Consider the following 18,580-nt stretch of genomic DNA (forward strand, 5'->3'; position numbering starts at 1 on the left):
ACTATTGTTATTATTGGGTGTCGCTGATCCTGAGTCATCACTGATTATAAAATGCACCATTATTCTATATATCACTTAAAAAGACCAAAAAAAAGTACTTCCAGTTAAGTTTTGACCCATCAGTGCTTTTAAGACAGTCTGACTTTGGAGATATTAAACAATTAAGAGCTTCTAGGGCCCTGGCTGACAATGTTGTTTCTTAACCTGGATTCTGATTCCACATGTATGTTCATTTGTGAAACTCATTACACGGGGTCACCACCCATGGTCTCCTTGTTTTTCTGTATGTGTGGTACACTCCAATGTTAGGTTTATATTAAAAGCCAGTCAAACTTGCGCAGTTTGGAAAGGATAAGATCTTGTATTGGCCCTGCACTGGGAGATGTAGTCTACAGCAGAGTATGCACTAAATTAATGCTGAGTGAACAGATGAACAGCTGGGTGTAGGACACAGTAATAATAGGGTCGTTTCTTACTTTGAGGTCTTCTAAAAAGGTGCTATCCCAGAAAGATTCATTTTCCAGACGAGCAAGAGATACCCACCCCAAGGTCACTCATCCAAGGTTTTACAGATGAAGGAACTGCCTAAGGTCCCACACTTTAGTGAAGGGTTGAGCTTGGATTGTACCCAGGTATTTGGGCTCTAAAATCCAAGCCTTTACCCACTATACTATCCTATGTGGGGAAGACTGAGGGATGGTCCCCAACACCTGTAAACCACTACATCTTCCCCAGATTCAGGCAGAAAGAGGTCATGCCAAATAAAAGAAAAAGAAAAGAAAAAGAAAGAGCTCATGCCTTAAACTACTTTTGTGGGTTGGACAGGCCTCCTGGCTCCTAGGAATGGGAAGGTCCTGCCTGCCTGGGGAGACTGGGGTCATGTGAGGACCAGCATCTGACTGTTCTAGAAGTAATAAGGGAGAGAAGAATTCACAGTGAGACTTCCACTGTTAACTGTTCCACCCATGGCAAGCAGGGGCTAATGGAACCTCATCCTGACCAGTCATTTCCCCAGCTGGCTCACAGTTGGACTGGCAGGCACAGAATAAACATTTGGTTGACTACATAAAGTATGGAGCAACAGGGAGAGGGGCAATTTGAGGAAATGACAGTGTGGGTTATTGACACTGTGAGCTACTTAAAATCTAACTGAATTACAGCCTGCTTGGGACTGGCTGGGGCTGATGACCTGATGCTGCAAAAGAGAGGCAGCCTCCTGAGGGACTTACAGGTTGACTGACTGATGACTCGTGCTGTTGCTGCATGCCTGGGTAGCCGGATGTTGTGAATGGCTGACTATTGCTAGGAATCACACCTGGCCGCAGAGCATGTGTGGATGTTACACTGTCTGGGGATGTGTAAAGGAGATCTGCTCAGTCGTTCAGTTGTGTCCTACTCTTTGCGACCCCATGAACTGCAGCCCACCAGACTCCTCTGTCCATGGAATTTTCCGGGCAAGAATACTAGAGTTGGTTGTCATTTCCTAATCCAGAGGATCTTCCCAACCCAGGGATCAAACCTGTATCTCCTGCCTTGGCAGGCAAATTCTTTACTACTGAGCCACCTGGGAAGCCCCTAAAGGAGGTCTACCCTGAGGGAATTTCAGGTTGACTGATGGACAGATCTGTGCCTGCCTGATAGGCAACCATATCTAGTGACTGACTGTCTACTGTGAACAAATCACAGCGTACTTGACAGACCGTGTGCTCAGTCAGATGTTGAGAATGGCTACCTAGTTGACTGATACGAGGGGCAGACTGAATGAGTCACAGGCCAGCTGGCCCACTGAAAAATCAGTGTAGCCGCTTGAAACCATGGCTGTCCACAGACAGAATCACATCCACCCTAAAGGGCCCTGGGGGTCAGAGAATGCTGACTGACCTACCAATGGAGGGTATGCCTTGCCTGAGAAATGACAGATTGCTGGCCACTGACAGGTGGCCTGGAGGCTTTAGCTGCTGTGAGTACGTGCTCTGGGGGAATAAACTGCCTGATCACTTCCCCGATCACGGCATGAATGAGGAGGAACCTGAGAGAATTATGGAGTGACCAGCTGACAGTGAAGCGTGTAGCCCACACGACAGGGCTACATTCGATGTTGACAATGACAGTCTGTCCTGACATAATCACAGCCAGCCAGAGGGCCCAAGCTGGCTTCCTGGGCGGTGGTGAGATGATCTCCCCCAGGGGATTCGGAGCTGCTTCCAGGGCCAGGGTAGATGGAGAGCCTGGCTACTGGACAGACTGATGGTGTGATGAAGGGACAATCTAAGGGAATGGCAGGCTGGCTTACAGCAGCATAGCTGTTGTCAACGCCGTTTGTCTGCCTCGGGGGCCTCGAAGCTGGCCCGAAAGCAAGAATGGATGCTGCTGCTGACAGACTGACAGCGTGAATGGCGGGCGGGGGTCTGATGAGACAGTGGTAGTGGTGATGGATTTCAGTCGGGTGACTGCCCGAGGAGCTGTATGCGGCGGTAGTCCACCTGGGGAGTCACGGACTGCTTGGGGTTAAAATATGGTGACGGACTGACTGACAGCGATAATTGGGGGGTCTGACAGGACGGAGAATCCTCTCTTGCGGCTAGCTGACAACGTGATTGGCTGACAGCGTGACAGACAGACCGGCGTACGGGCAGGGCCTCCGGCAACCTCAGCCGCCCTTGCTGCCGCGGCCGCCCCCCAGAGGCACTCTCGCAAAACACTGGCGAGCACCCGCCTTCGGGACCGAGCCGGGTGGCCGGGAGGGGTCCCGTCACGGCTCGCCGGTTGGTCCGCGCAGGCGCTGCTCGCTGCGCGGCGCGGCCAATAGGCTGCGCATTCTCGGCCACGCCCGCGCGAGCTCTCTTCTCGCGAGGCCGGTTAGGCCCGAATGTCGTTAGCCGTGGGGAAAGATGGCGGAAAATTTAAAAGGTGAAGCAGTGGCGGCAGCGACGCGGGCCCGCTGGCAGGCTGGGTGGGCTGGAGGGGTGGCGTCGCGGACTCGGGGCCCCCGGCGTCCGAGGCCACCGGGCCGGGAGCCGGAAGGTCGGCGCTAAAAGGCTGGGGCTCGAGGCGCGCGGGCCTGGCGCGCGGGGCTGGGCGGGGCTGAGGGGAGGGGGCGCGTGCCTTGGAACACAGAGGGCGCGGGGCTAAGTGGGGACGCGAGAGGGGGGCGCGCGCCGCAGATTGCGACCTGACGGCGCGCGCACGCGCGGGGGCTTGTTGGGGGAGGCCGCGCCCGCGCGCGGGAAAATTGGCCGCCGGTGACCGTTACCCTCTTGGTGTCCACGCGAGACGCCGGAAGGGGAGGGGAGGGAAGGGGACGGACCTCCTTTTCAGTGTTGCGGGACAGGGGAATCATCAGGGGGAGGATATCTGCTCGCAGCGTGATGGGGGAAGGATTTGAGGCAGAGAGAACTCCCCCAGGAAGAGGGGAAGAAGACTTCCCTAATGGGAGAGCTGGGCTCCCTCACGCGCAGGCAAAGAGGGGTGACTCAGTGTTGAGGAAGGTGGGCCCCTCTGGATGAGGAAAGCTGCGGGGGGGATGGGTTCCACAGGTGTGAAGGGGAGCTCTGAGGGTAGGAGAGTCCACCTGTGGTCAGTGCGGAGACAGCAGCATATTTGAGTTGGGATCACATTAGTTGGGGCTTCATGCAAGTTTGCAAGGGAGAGGCATAGGGAAAGGAAGGCGTGGGCACAGGCCGAGTCTCCACTAGGCCTGTCTAAGAGGAGGGGTGGAAATGCACACGTAATGATTTTGCAGAGCTCTTGTACATTTGTAGGTTGACATCTAGAGTATTTCACCATGAGTTTCAGTTTTTGTAATGGAAGGTAGAAAATATTAAACATTTTTAAAAGATGAAACAGGATGAGGACTGACTGATTACATTTGGAACAAGGGTTTTGTGAAATGATTTGATAAAATGGCTTCTAAAGCACAGCAACTAAGAATATGCCTTGAACCATAAGAAGCCTTTTAAATTAAAAAATCTGTCCTGAAAAATTTTGGTATCCTCCCCCCCCCCGCCCCAACAACTAACCTATTTGTTCTGTCTGTTCTTGAATTCAGAGCACACTCCTTTGGGTGAGCTTTACCCTTCAGAGAAATATGAATGAGACAGAAAATCAAAATGCAGCCTGAAAAAATATGGATTTAAGGCACTCACGTGAAATCGTTTGGGGAAGCTTCCTATAATCTAATATCACTCCACAATCTCTTATTCTTAATTCCAAAATCCAAAAAGCCCTGAAAGTTTAAATTTGGTGTCATTCAGTGGCAAAATTAGGCTATCACTGCCACTATCTTGCATCTTTCTTTTATTCAGTGTGAAAATTCACACTTTTTCTGCAGAACTATTAATGTGATTATGGCTTGATACCCTTGACCACACTAGGGCTGTGTTAGGGAATGTAGGGGATATACCTAGAACTACACTTGTAAAATCCCCCAAAAGGAATTTGGATTCTAAAACATCTGGCACCAGGAGTTACAGATGAGATTGTGGACCAGTCTTTCCAGTTAATGCCTTCGTCTGGTGCCCTGGAGGCTTTAATCTCATCCCTACCCACCCACCTTGGGACAGTGCACCCTGCTGAGATGGGGGTTGTTCTCTTTCTTTTGCAAAGTGGGGAGAAGGACAATTAGGTCCTGAACTCCAAGGAGGTTTGCAGGCAGTTTAAAGAATGGTATAGAGGGAGCTGAAAGCTCTGGAGGAGGGGTGGGGAATAGATTCCTTTAGGACGATCCGTGCAGCAGAAACCACTTGGAAGTCTGCTGCTCCAGGGTAAGCCTTGGACAGTGGGCACTGGGGTAGATGGGAGTGGCACATCTTTGTTGAAGGGTCTTAGCATTGGGAAGGCCTGTGGATTAAATTTCACTGACTCTGAGGTAGTCCTTTGGAATTCCTAGGGATGATTTGGGGTCCTCTTTGACCCCTGGCCTCATCAGGATGCTCAGCAATAGTTCTTTCTGGCCCTCTTTGTTCTAGGCTGCAGTGTGTGTTGCAAATCTTCTTGGAATCAGCTACAGGACCTGTGCCGCCTGGCCAAGCTCTCCTGCCCTGCCCTTGGCATCTCCAAGAGGAACCTCTATGACTTTGAAGTCGAGTACCTGTGCGACTACAAAAAGATCCGCGTGAGTCTGGGGTGACTGTGGCTAGGGCAGAGGTGACTCAAGGAAGCTGGCTTCCTGCCCCCCTCCTCCCCCATTACCCACATCTGTTTCCAAAAGCAGTTTTCTCCTCTGATCTTAAAAATGTAGGATTAGTAGGCCCTCTTATCATTTCCATTTTACAGGTGGGAAAACCAAGTGGCTTTCTGAGAGGGGCAGGAGCCAGAAGGAATCCTTAAATAAATCTCTCCTCCCACCTCCCTCTGAATACAAACCAATTGCAAAGATTGAGATGCTGAGCCCAGGAGTGGAGATAATGATAGCTAATGGTTTTGATGATGATGGACAGGGAAGCCTGGCATGCTGCAGTCCATGGGGTCACAAAGAGTCCCACACGACTCAGCGACTGAACTGAACTGAATGGTTTTGAGCACTTTGCCTTGCGAGGCACTTTCTTTTAGAAACTAATTTAATCCCACCAGCAACACTGTAAAATGGCAACTGTTACTGTTGCCCGAGGAGATAATGGCAGGACAGTTAACAGAACAGCCTGGAGCCAGCATGCTTCAGTTCACATCCAGGCTGTGTAACCCTGGAAAACTTACACCAATTCTCTGTACTTCATTTTCCTCATCTATAAAATGGGGATAATTAGCAGTATCTACCTTATATAGAGTTGTAAGTGTTAAATTAGCTAATAATACATATAAGTTGCTTAGAACAATACCTTCTACATACTGAATGCTAGAAAAACATCTGCTCTTTTTTTTCTTATTTACAGGATGAGGAAACTGAGGCCCAGTGAAGTTAAATAACTGCCTGAGTTTAAGTTTGCATTACTAGGGAGCAGCAGATTCAGGATGTGTACCCAACGTGTTTAGTTGTAGAATCTGTGTAGTTAAACTCTATCCTATAGTGCCTCTCGGCAAGAAAAGATCCTTCTGGCTGCTGTGTGGAGAACAGACCTAGGGATGAGGGTGGAAACAGAGGGACAAGTGAGGAGGCTGCTGCTGCACTCCAGGCGAGCAATGAGGGTGGTGACAGAGATTTGAAGTGTAGTATTCTGGATGTAGCTTGAAGGATTTCCTGAGGGTGGATATGGGGAGTGTGAGAAGAAGGAGTCAAAGATGACTCTGAGAGGAGAGGCTGAACAGCTAGCAGGAGGGGATAGATTTGGGAGATAAAAGTTGGATTTAGACAGATAGTAAGGGGAAGAGAGGGATTTGAACCTAGTGAGCCTCACTCTGAGAGCCTATGTTTTTTTTATCACTGCAAAGAGTCATTTTAGGAAAGGAGCGGTTTGGGTGTTGCCCACAGCCATTGGGATGGAAGTGCCACAAGAGCTGGCCCAAGGGTCTCGTCTGTCACTTACAGTGCCCCCACCCCTTCCCCACCCCCCCAGGAACAGGAGTATTACCTGGTAAAATGGCGTGGGTACCCAGACTCCGAGAGCACCTGGGAACCACGGCAGAATCTGAAGTGTGTGCGCATTCTCAAGCAGTTCCACAAGGACTTGGAAAGGGAGCTGCTCCGGCGGCACCACCGGTCGAAGCCACCCCGGCACCTGGACCCAAGTCTGGCCAACTACCTGGTGCAGAAGGCCAAGCAGAGGCGGGCACTCCAGCGCTGGGAGCAGGAGCTCAATGCCAAGCGCAGCCACCTGGGACGCATCACCGTGGAAAACGAAGTGGACCTGGATGGCCCCCCACGGGCCTTCGTGTACATCAACGAGTACCGTGTTGGTGAGGGCATCACTCTCAACCAGGTGGCTGTGGGCTGCGAGTGCCAGGACTGTCTGTGGGCACCGGCTGGAGGCTGCTGCCCTGGGGCATCACTGCACAAGTTTGCCTACAATGACCAGGGCCAGGTGCGCCTGCGAGCCGGGCTGCCCATCTACGAGTGCAACTCCCGCTGCCGCTGTGGCTATGACTGCCCCAACCGAGTGGTACAGAAGGGCATCCGCTACGACCTCTGCATCTTCCGCACGGATGATGGACGCGGCTGGGGTGTCCGCACGCTGGAGAAGATCCGCAAGAACAGTTTCGTCATGGAGTACGTGGGCGAGGTAGGGAGACAGGGCTTGGCGGGTGTGTATGGCTCTCCCCACTGTGTGTTCCCACCCTGAGCGCCTGCCTCTTTCTCCCTGCTGTATGCCCGAAGTTCCCCTGCTTTCCCTGGGGGGAAGGTGTTGAGGGGGTAACCTGAGTGTGAGAGGGACATCCTGGCAGGGGCACATATTCCACGCTGGTAGTTAAAGGCACGTTGAAATACTTTCAAGCTGGGTTGACTTCATAAGGGTACCTAGCAAAGAGGTAAGCGGAAACTGAAATCCAGGCAGCATTCCTTTTAACAGACCACGTGGTCTGCACAGGATTGCATCATCTGAAAAGGCACTTCCTCTTCTCATTTCATGAGGGTCCAGCTTATCACCAGTCAGTGTCTGCCCAGGAGCATTTTTTTTTTTTTACTAATCTGCACAAAAAGAACACAGTCTGCCTTGGGCGGGAAGCGGGGGCGGGGTTAGCTACCTCCTCCTCTAGCCACTGCAGGACACTGGGGCAAAGCTGGTATCCTTCCACCCAAATGGTGTGGCTGCCTAGGTTCTTTCCCTCTTGTGCCTTTACCGTGGCTTAGAGCTGCCTCTGATCCTCAGTGTTGCGTGGCGGGTGGGCTGCTGGGGGGCAGAAGGGGAGGTCTCTAATGGGCTGGGCCAGGATATGGTGCATATCATGTCTGCCCACACCTATTGGCTGCGACCAAGTCATGGGCCTTACTTCAGTTCAAAGGCAGCTGCAAAGCATGATTCAGCCATATGCCCAAGTGGAAAACAAAAGGGGGTTGGGTGAATAACTAGCAGGTGTCTGCAACAGCAAGTTTTGAAGTGGGTCACAGTGGGCATTTGGGGTGAGACAGTTGTTTGTTACATAGGAATGCCTCATGCATTGGGGAACATTTAACATCCCTGGACCGTGACCATTTAAATCCATGAGTGTACCTTGTCACAGGGACAGCCCCAAACACCTCTGTATTTCTGTGGGTCTCTTAGGGGCGTGATACAGTTGGGAGGTGACAGCATTGGCTATAGTGATAACAGTGATGAAGAGAAGAGGCTCCTGTTCTGAGGAACTATGTGTGCGTGCTTAATTGCTTCAGTTGTGTCTGACTCTTTTCGACCTTATGGACTGTAGCCTGCCAGGTTCCTCTGTCCACGGGATTCTCCAGGCAAGAATACTCGAGTGTGTCTCCATGCCCTCCTCCAGGGAATCTTCCTGACCCAGGGATCAAAGCCATGTCTCTTAACATCTCCTGCATTGGCAGGTGGGGTTTTTTCTTTTTTAACCACTAGCACCACCTGGAAAGCCCTGGGGAACTATAGAGAGGGTCATAGCCCCAGGGGGCGGGGGAACAGAAACTGTCTAGAGATTCAGCAGTCCACACAGCAGAGGACCCTGACAGTCTGAACAGAGAGATATCCACACCCCAGACAATCCTGGGGGCTGGGTGGAGTAAATGTCCACGTGTCGAAGGACTTGACAGTCCAGAGGAAGGAGGAGGCGGCCACAGCTCAGAGGGTTCCTGATAGTCTGTAGGAAGAGGTGTCTATGTCCCAGCGTGACTCAAGGAAGAGGGCAAGCTCTCCAGAGGACCCTGGCAGTCCGAGTTAAGAAGTATCCACGCTCACGCTGCCCTGACAGGAAAGTGAAGTGTCCTCACCCCAGCGGGATAGTGACAGTCAAGAAGCTCAGGTGTACACCAAAGAGGCTCTGACAGCCTGGAGGGAGTGTCCACACCCTCAGAGCCCTGACACTCCAGTGGAGATATTCAGGTCTTAGAGGGAGAGCAACAGTGTGGAAGAGATGTCACAGCCTAGAGGGGTCGTAGCTATGCAGGGGAGGAGGCATCCATACCCACAGGAGTCAGCGGTCCTAAGGAAGTCCAGAGCAGGGGTGTACCTAGTTTCACCGCACTGGCCGTCTCTGGAGGAGTTGTCAGCAGCACAGGAAGATGCTGACAGGCGAGGAGGAGGAAGAGTCTTCAACTCATTGGCACTCCAAGGTCCCACAGGCCCGACTCTTTTCACACCATTCTTCCTTAGTGTCCTTATTCCTCCATGCTATAAACATGGCAGTAACTGGGGACCCTCTCATTCCCTATCCTCACTCTTCCCACTCTTCCCACATTCTCTTCAAGGTATTTCTTGGCTTCCCTCCTGCCACATTCAGTGACTTCCAGGCCCACCTCTGACATCCTTAGACCTGCGGGGCCTCCTGATGGCAGCACAGGCCCCCAAACACTGCCAGGTCCAAAACTACCGCCCCCCCCCCCGCATCCCACTCTGACAAGGCAGCGTGGCAGAGGGCTCAGGAGGATGGAGTCTGGGTGCCTGAGACTGAATCCCAGCTCCACCACTCATCAGCAGTCACTTAACCTGTTTGTGTCTTATTCTCCTAATCTGTGTAACAGGAATGATAATAGCACCCACCTCATAGACTTGTTCCAAGAACTAAAGTGAGTTATGATGTGTGAAGCATTTGGTGTTCAGTACACAGTAAGTCTTCAAACAACGTTAGCCATTACAGTCCAAAATTCAGAACATCCAAAATGCCCAGAAACCAAAAATTTCTGTAGCCTGCCTGGCTACAAAAGCCAACCAGATCGGATATATGCCTATTTGTAATCTGTTTATCCCACTTGGTGTGCATATTCGTCATTTTGCAGAAATATTAACTTACTTGATTATGTGGTGCTGGCCTACTGCATGTTACATAATCGGGGGCATACCTCTGACCCCCTCCACTCTGGAACCCAGTTCACTCTCCATCTCTGCTGTCAGTCCCCACACCAGCTGTGCTTCCATGTTCATCGGAACATCACCATCCTAACCCACCAGAGAACGTAGCCTAGTTTATCAATTCTGAAACATGCACTTTCTTCGTGTTTTTTTCAACTCTGAAATGAAAGTGAACCTCACTTTAATTAGTTTAATTAAGTGATGGCATATCATCATTTAATTAGCAGAAGTTTTTCTTTTCTTGAGAAAGGGCACACAAAAGAAGAGAGCCTGTTAGATTTTGACAAGCTACAGTACTCAGCCACTCCTAACATGAAAACAAACAAACCCCTTTCACATATCTGAACTTGTTGGATTCTTACAACAGCCCCTGTCAAGTTGAGATTATTGTCATCTCCATTCTACAGATGAGAAAACTGAGGCACAGAGAGGTAACGTGCTCAGAGTCACCATGCTAGTAAAGTGGGCCTGGATGTCTAAAACTAGTGTCCTGCCAGACCTGGTGGAGTGTTGTGGTTTGGGTTTGTTTGTTTGTTTTATTTGGCTGAGAAAACAGGCACAGGGAGAGAACATTCAGGATCCCATATCCGGGAGGGGGCAGAACAGCAACTGGCTTCTGAGTCTTCTGGTTCCCATTCACATCAAAATCCTTTCCCGGCTGCCAGCTTCTAGCCCATCTATCTTCTCCAGTCACTCTGGTAGGGAGCGGGGACATGGACTGTTTTGCTCTCAGGTTTTTTGGGGGGTGGACCAACCATTACACAGTGGAGCTGAAAAGAAGCCAGAAGGAACCATTTGTACCCTGCAAGGTCTGCAGTGTGACTCACTCATGGGGAGACTGAGGGAGCAGGTAGGGGAAGAACGGACAGGAAAATAGAAACTGGGGAGGAGGTGGGCATTCCGTCTGGCTGGGGAGGAACCCAAAGGGAAAAACCAGCCCAGGCACTACCTGGTCTGCTCGTGAGCCCAGGAGAAGCTGCCCTTTGATCCCAGGCTTCTAGAGGGGCGGTGGGTGGGGAGCGGGAGCTTCAGGAAGGCTGCACAGATAAGTGACATCTGTGGGAGCTGACATCAGAAGGAAGGGTGTGTTCTCTGGGAGGTGGAGGGAGGCTGACCTTGATGTACTCCTACTCAAAATGCTTCTGTGACTCCTGTTTTGTCCCACAGGAGAGAGTCCCCACTCTTCAATCTGGTCAAAGCCCTTTTGTGATCTGCAGTTCCCTTTAGATCGTGTCTCTCTTCCACTGCCCCTCAAGCTCTAAGCACTAACTAGACTGTGATCCATGAAGGCCAGCCCAGGCCTGGTCCCTGTGCTCTCCCGCCAGTGACCCCCAAGGGCCAGGGGGTCCTGTGTCTCCCCCACCCAGCTGTGACCCCTGAGTACTGGGGCCAGGCACAGGGTAGGCCCCATGAAAATCCACTGAATGAATGAGCGAACAAACAAATTGCTATGGGGAAGCCAGGTTCCTCAAGGAATGGAGCTGGAGTAAGGGGCAGTGAGCAGCGTGGCCCAGGGGATAAGCCTGCATCTTCTAAGGGGGCTGTTGATCAGCCTTCAGCACAGAACAGAGGCTGGAGGTGGTGATGGAGGAGGCAAGGAAGAGGCTAGAGAAAACAGGCTGGTCACGGGCTGACATGAGAATGAGCAAGAAATGAGGCTGGGGTGTGTCTCAGGCTTAGGTCCAGTGTGGCAGGAGGGTAGTGGTGGGCGGTGGTCTCTGACGGAGAGGGAAGGAAGATGGGATGTGGCAAGAAGAGAGCTGAGCTGCCTTTAGGACCACTGCTGGACGGAGGTCAGGGCTCCGAGCTAGAGGGCGGAATACACATGACAGGTGTCTACTGCGTGTCAGCGGCGTACTGCGCTGGCACTTGTGGCTGATGGGCAGCAAGAACCCAGGAGTGGAGAATGAGGCTGGCCCTGGTCTAAGGGCACCCAGGCTGAGAAGGGGAAGTCTTGGCTACTGGTGGGACCTCACCCAGAGGGAGCATGGTCGGGGATTACCAGAAGGCTGTGGTTGACCAGGAAGAGGGGACACGAGGGATAGAGAGGAGGGGTGGTGTGTGGTGGGGGTTGGGTGGGGAGTCTGTCACCAGCACTTGGGAGGCAAAGATAGGCTGGGCTAGGATAGTGTTCCGGTTACTCGGACAGGCGGGGACCCAGCTGGGGTGGAGGAGACCCACCTCCTGCTGTCTTAAATACCAGCTGTTGGCAGTGCACAGTGTTAGGCCTGAGTGAGGTGGTCTCATCTGTGCTATGGTCTCCTTACTTTCCTCTTCCTTCTCTGTCTGAGTTTTTGGCCTCCACCTCTTTTTTGTGCTATCAGACTCTCTGGGGTCTTGGCCTTTTCTCTGGACCTGGGACCTTTGCATTAAGATTCTGTGTCTAATTCTGCCTCTGGCTCTGGCCTCTGAGTCTTTTTCTCATTCATTCAGTCTCCCTTTCCCTGGGCCTCTCACGCTCACTATGTGCTTTTTGCTGTCTGCACTGCCCTGCATAGGCTTCCCAGGTGGAACAGTGGTAAAGAATTCACCTGCCAGTGCAGGAATCATAAGGGACGTGGGTTTGATCCCTGAGTCGGGAAAACCCCCTGAAGAAGGAAATGACAAGCCACTCCAGTATTCTTGCCTGGAGAATCCCATGGACAGAGGAGTCTGGTGGGCTACAGTTCTTGGGGTCACAAAGAGTTGGATATGACTGAGAACACAGTGCACACACCGACCTGTACAGGCTTGATTCTCTTGTGCTGGTCCTTCAGTGCCTCAGGCTCTCTTGCCCTGGATCAGCCTCTCACTCCCACTCTCCCCGCCCCTCTCTGTTCAACCCTGGGCCTTTTTCTTCCTCACCTTTGATGTGGGTCTCTCACTAAGGGGGTTTCTCTCTCACTCCTGGACCTTGTGGCCGGCCTCCACCTACCATTGAGAGACTCACCATACCATCCAGAGGCCTGAGAAGGGCTACCAGCCCTTGTGTGTCCCTGCTGAGCTAGCCACAGGGGTGCCTCCTTGCTCCCTTGTTCTCCTCCAGGGGGCCAGGATGGGGGTCAGGAGCTGTGCTGGCTTTCCTGAACCTTCTGGGCCAACCTCCTCTCCCCTGTGACCTTCTCCCCAGATCATTACCTCAGAGGAGGCAGAGCGGCGGGGCCAGATCTATGACCGCCAGGGTGCCACCTACCTCTTCGACCTGGACTACGTGGAGGATGTGTACACTGTGGACGCCGCCTATTACGGCAACATCTCCCACTTTGTCAACCACAGTGTGGGTACCCGCAGGGGGGCAGGGGGTTGGGAGGAGCAAGCTGGGGCCCCTCCTCACCCTCCTGCCGTTTTTTGTTTTTTTGCCCAGTGTGACCCCAACCTCCAGGTGTACAACGTCTTCATAGACAACCTTGATGAGCGGCTGCCCCGCATTGCTTTCTTTGCCACCAGAACCATCCGGGCAGGCGAGGAGCTCACGTTTGATTACAACATGCAAGGTGGGGGTGGCAGGGGACTGGGGGCAGGGACATACAGTGACATGGGGCATGAGGACCCCTCCCCAAGGAGCTTTAAGAGGCTCTTCCTCACTCCCAGGCTCCTATCTGGACTCCTGGATTCATGCCTACCCTTTGGGGATCCCTTCATTCCTAACCACTGGACCCCAAGCCTGAGACCCTCATACCAACTTCTCCTGAGGCTCCTGGGGGAGGATGTTTGGCTCAAGAGTTGAGACACTCCTCCTGATTGCAATCTTGTCTGAATTTCCCCAGTCCCCCAACCTTCACTGCTCCTAACCCCCTTTGACCTTCCTCATTCCAAGACTCTGGACACCCTTGTGGCCTCCAGCCAGTCCCTTTCTTGACAAACTAGCCACCTCTGAGACACTCGAGGGGAATCTTTGGCAGGAGAGTTCAGATGCCCCTCTGGATGCCCAGGTGACCCTCCATTCCTGACCCCTGTCTGACACAACCCTCTCGATCACCCCGACAGCTCCCTGCCTCCTCCGAGAACCCTCACTCCCTGGCCATCTTCCTAACACCTGAACACCCCTCTAGTGGAAGCCCTGGCCCTTACCCGAAACCACCAACCCTATGACCCGCTACCTGACTCACATCTCAGACCTCCCCGCCCCTCAGACTCCTGGGTCCTGTGGTAAAAAGGGCAGCGGGACCCCTCCATCTTGGCCTTCTGTCTAACAAGTACCCCCCCTCCGGCTGTGACTCTACAGTGGACCCCGTGGACATGGAGAGCACACGCATGGACTCCAACTTTGGCCTGGCTGGGCTCCCCGGCTCTCCCAAGAAGCGGGTCCGCATCGAATGCAAGTGTGGGACTGAATCCTGCCGCAAATACCTCTTCTAGCCCCATGAAGTCTGAGGCCAGACTGACCGGGGGGGGGCTAAAAAGCAGCCCACCCCACCCACCCACTGCTGCCCTCCTGTTGAAGAACAACTGCCAGGCCCTCCTGCCTGCCTCCGCCTGCCCCCTGCTCAGGGCTGCATGGCCATGGGGAGGACGGACTCCAGGAGTCCCCTCTCCCTGTCCCAGCCCCATCCATGGGTTGCACTTACAAACCCCTGCCCACCTTCAGAAGTGATTTTTCAACACCAGGACTTTCTGCAGTTGGGATCCATGGCCTAGCAAGGCGGTCCGAGGGCTGAGCCCCAGCCCATACCCAAAGTAGAAACGTCTGTTTTTGCACCTGCTTCTGGCCAGAGCTTGAAGGGTCTGCTGCAGGCCCTCTCCGTGCTGCCCCAAGGGTGTGAGGAAGCATTCCCAGGACAGGCTGACCCCAGAGCCCAGGATTCCCAGCCCATTCGCCTCCCCTGCCACAGAAATGTGCTAGTGAAAGAAGGGGGGCGGTCTTCAAGGGCTGCAGGCTGTGGCTGGGTCCTGCTCATGCTTGCATGCTGGCTGGTGTTGGCCTGACAGCTGTAGGGTCTCCTTTTCAAAGCTGTGCCTCTGAGAAGCAGACACCCACATGCCACTAGAGGAGAGTGGATGCCCACAGCCTGTTGGCCAGTGAGAGGCAGCCCAGACTTTACCTGTCCTTAAGGTGGGCAACCCACTCCAGTATTCTAGCCTGGAAAATCCCATGGACGGAGGAACCTGGTAGGCTACAGTCCATGGGGTCAGAAAGAGTCAAACACGACTGAGCAACTTCACTTCACTAAGGTGGGGTGGGACTCAGCTCTGCCTTTGCAACAGCTAGAAAGTGCCCAGGGCTCTTAAGTTCAAAGGATTCTGGGAGCCCTTAACCTGTGGTGTGAGGACTGCTGATAGCACCCAGAGCTGGACCTGAGACCTAGCTAGGCTGTAGACAGCACTTAGACAAAACGTGCATGGATGGGGTGCTGAGGAGGTGCCAGGCACTGGGCTGAGCACCTGGTCCACGTGGATCGTCTCAGGGAAGCCTTGAAAACTGTGGAGGTGGATCCCAGGAAAGGGCCTGGGTGGCAGAAGGCAAAGCACAGACCAAGAATGGGGTGGGGCTGGCTTACCCACCAGGATGTGGCGAGGTGAGGGGAAGCCCCTGCCACCTCCTAGCCCTCCAGCCCTTTGCACTCACCTTGGGTCCTCTGGTCTCAGTTCCCTGCCCACAAATGTATAAAAGGTGAAGGCGCTGATGGCTGCCTCGTCCCTTGCTTCCCCTGTGAGGTCTTCTCTAGGAAGCCTTCCTTCCCTGACTACCTGTGCGCAGTGTTCCCACGTGAGACTGTGTGCCCTGCCAGCAGATGCCAGATCTGTGTGTCTGTTTTTGTGTCCATCTGTGTGTCTGTGCTCCCCACCCCCAGACTGACCTTCAGGCTTGGACTGAATCTGATTCTCCTCTTGTATATCCCCTTGGCCCTCCCAGTCTGGGAATGGGCGTCAATAAAACAGGTTATTGGCTGAAAAAACCAAGGTGTGGGGATTGAAGACCTTGTGTAGGTGGGGGTTGGGGAGATGAGAGGCTGGGAGCAGGGGTGCCCAGGAATGCAGTCCTCCAACCTCAGCCATTTAAATTCCCTGCAGTGCACCACTTGCACCACCGTCTGCATACATGCTGACCTAAGATAAGCTTGCTTTATACTTCAAAGTTATCATACACTGGACAAGCAAACTAAATCCATTGCTGTTGAAATGGACAAAGCATTATCACTGGCCATACATATGACACAATTCTAGCTGGATCTTCCATGCTTTTCAAACTTTTGAGCCCAAAGCCTGCTTACTACATTCAAAGAGAAAAGTCTGTATGTGCTGGGGGAAGTTTTCTGCAAATATTTATTGAGCACCTATATGTGCCAGGGTATAAAACATAAGAGATGGTGTTTCAAGTATACATACTTGCCTTCATCATCATTCAGCCTGAATGTGAACCCATGCCCTTTGGTTCTGCTCAGAGACCACACATGCTATGACAGGTACCCAAATATTTCAGAGACCTTGCACACAGGCGACAGGATCCTGAACAACTCAGAGTTCTAGGCACCTAAGCACGGGCCTCCAAACAGCTCATAGACCTTATACCCTGGAAATTGACCCTGGACCTCAGGGACCTCACACCTTGGGACACATCTCCCTACAGCTCTGCAATCCTACCTGGACATGAACCCCATATAACCCATGCTGCACTGAACCTAGGGGACACAGACTTCCAAAGAACCCCGAGGCTGCAAACGCTGCCCTGCTACACTGTGTCCAATTTGGGGGATAGAGATTCACAAACATCTCAAAGCCCTCACAACCTGTGATACTGTTCCCCAATCTATTCGGAGCCTTCACCCCTGATCATCTATTCCCAAACCGCCCAGAGGCCTCACAGCAGACAGACCCCTGCACCCCAAACAGCAGAGCTGTGAAACCCTGGACATGGACCACCCAAACACCCAAGAGAACACAGATCCCTAACTGGTTCTAAAACCTCATACTTTAGACACGCACCCATGAGTTACTGAGACACCTTGGAACACTGAGCACTAAACATTCCAGAAGCCTTATTCCATAGAATATAGTGCCACAAACAACTCAGACTCATGTCTTGGACACAGACTCCAAAGAACTCAGAGATTCCATGGCCCAGAAACAGACCCTGTTCAGAGAATTCTGACCCTGGGAAACGTCTATACACAGCTCAGAGACTCCACAACTTCTGACACAGACCTCTAAACAGTTCAAGTCAGGGCATCCTAGGAAAGACTGAAGCATTTCAGAGACCTCATGCTTTGCAACCCACACACCCAAAGAACTCAGAGACCCAAAAGTCTGACTTCAGGTCCCCACAAAACTCACAGACTTCACAACCAAGGATAAAGACCCAGCAACTTCTCAGAGAACTTCCAAACTGGAATAAAGATGGGCAAACATTTCAGAGACCTCATATCCCAAACATGATGGTAGGGCACACCAAAACCACATCTGCTGAGACACGGGCACTAAACCAGCTCAGCAACCTCACACTCAACAGATTCCTGTTCAGACATGTCACAAATTGGAGAGAGATTCCCCCTAAAACAGCTCAGAGCCTTCAACACAGACACGTCTGCAAACAGCTCAAAGGCCTCATGTTCTAGTTCATAGAAGAGCTCAGAGACCTGAAAATCTGGACACGGATCCTCTACAGCTTTTAGGCTTCATGTCCTGTGATACAGACCCCAAAAAACTCCGAGGTCACACATTCAAGACACAGACCCTAAACAGAAACCTCACACCCTAGGCTAACATCCCCAACAAAAAAACACAGACTGCCAAATGATTGAGAAATAGCACACCCCGGACTCAGACCTCAAAAGCACTCAGGGAATTTGCACTTTGTACTTGTATGCAGGAAGACTTCAGACACTGACCCTCATGGACACAGATCACCAAACAGCCCAGAAACCTCACATTCTGGGCAAAGTCGGCCACACATGGCAGAGAAACCTCAGAACTGGGACACGGACCCACAACATCTTGCAGACCTTGCATCAGAGAACTTCTATGCTGGGAGACAAACACAAAAACGGCTCAGACACAGTACATCCTGGCTCCCTGTGCCCACAAACAAGCAACTCACATTGTGGGACAAAAACTCTCAGACTTCATTAACCTCACGCCCTGGAAAGCAGGCTTGCAAACAGGCCAGTTCAGTTCAGTTCAGTCGCTCAGTCATGTCCGACTCTTTGCAACCCCATGAATGGCAGCACGCCAGGCCTCCCTGTCCATCACCATCTCCCGGAGTTCACTCAGACTCACGTCCATCGAGTCAGTGATGCCATCCAGCCATCTCTGGATCTCTGCCCATCTTCTGTCGTCCCCCTTTTCCTCCTGCCCCCAATCCCTCCCAGCATCAGGGTCTTTTCCAATGAGTCAACTCTTCGCATGAGGTGGCCAAAGTACTGGAGTTTCAGCTTTAGCATCATTCCTTCCAAAGAACACCGAGGGCTGATCTCCTTTAGAATGGACTGGTTGATCTCCTTGCAGTCCAAGGGACTCTCAAGAGTCTTCTCCAACACCACAGCTTCAAAAGCATCAATTCTTTGGCGGCTCAGCTTTCTTCACAGTCCAACTCTCACATCCATACATGACCACTGGAAAAACCATAGCCTTGACTAGACGGACCTTTGTGTGGGCAAAGTAGAGTGTCTCTGCTGCTTTCAAGGCTGGAGAAAGGCATCTTTTAATTTCACGGCTTGCAATCATCATCTGCGCCAACTGATTTGGGGCCCCCAAAATAAAGTCATGCCAATTCCTGTTGTCCA

The 18,580-nt window shown here is 52.3% G+C and overlaps 1 protein-coding gene across 1 annotated transcript; it reads left to right on the top strand.

Annotated features, from left to right (window-relative positions):
• The first annotated feature begins 2,840 nt into the window (after positions 1-2,840).
• On the top strand, positions 2,841-15,757 carry SUV39H1 (suppressor of variegation 3-9 homolog 1). The gene is made up of 6 exons (XM_018044877.1): positions 2,841-2,910; positions 4,968-5,113; positions 6,492-7,154; positions 12,991-13,137; positions 13,225-13,354; positions 14,086-15,757. The coding sequence occupies exons 1-6, from the start codon at positions 2,892-2,894 to the stop codon at positions 14,217-14,219; spliced, it is 1,239 nt and encodes a 412-aa protein (XP_017900366.1). The 5' UTR covers positions 2,841-2,891; the 3' UTR covers positions 14,220-15,757.
• The last annotated feature ends 2,823 nt before the right edge of the window (positions 15,758-18,580 follow it).

This window comes from Capra hircus, unplaced genomic scaffold (genome assembly GCF_001704415.2).
Source record: "Capra hircus breed San Clemente unplaced genomic scaffold, ASM170441v1, whole genome shotgun sequence".
Taxonomy (NCBI): domain Eukaryota; kingdom Metazoa; phylum Chordata; class Mammalia; order Artiodactyla; family Bovidae; genus Capra; species Capra hircus.

What these genes read in the sequence shown, in the direction of transcription:
- SUV39H1 (XM_018044877.1), top strand. An exon ending in TCATGGAGTACGTGGGCGAG is followed by an intron (nt 7,155 to 12,990) that starts GTAGGGAGACAG and finishes CCTTCTCCCCAG; the next exon opens with ATCATTACCTCAGAGGAGGC. An exon ending in GTTTGATTACAACATGCAAG is followed by an intron (nt 13,355 to 14,085) that starts GTGGGGGTGGCA and finishes GTGACTCTACAG; the next exon opens with TGGACCCCGTGGACATGGAG.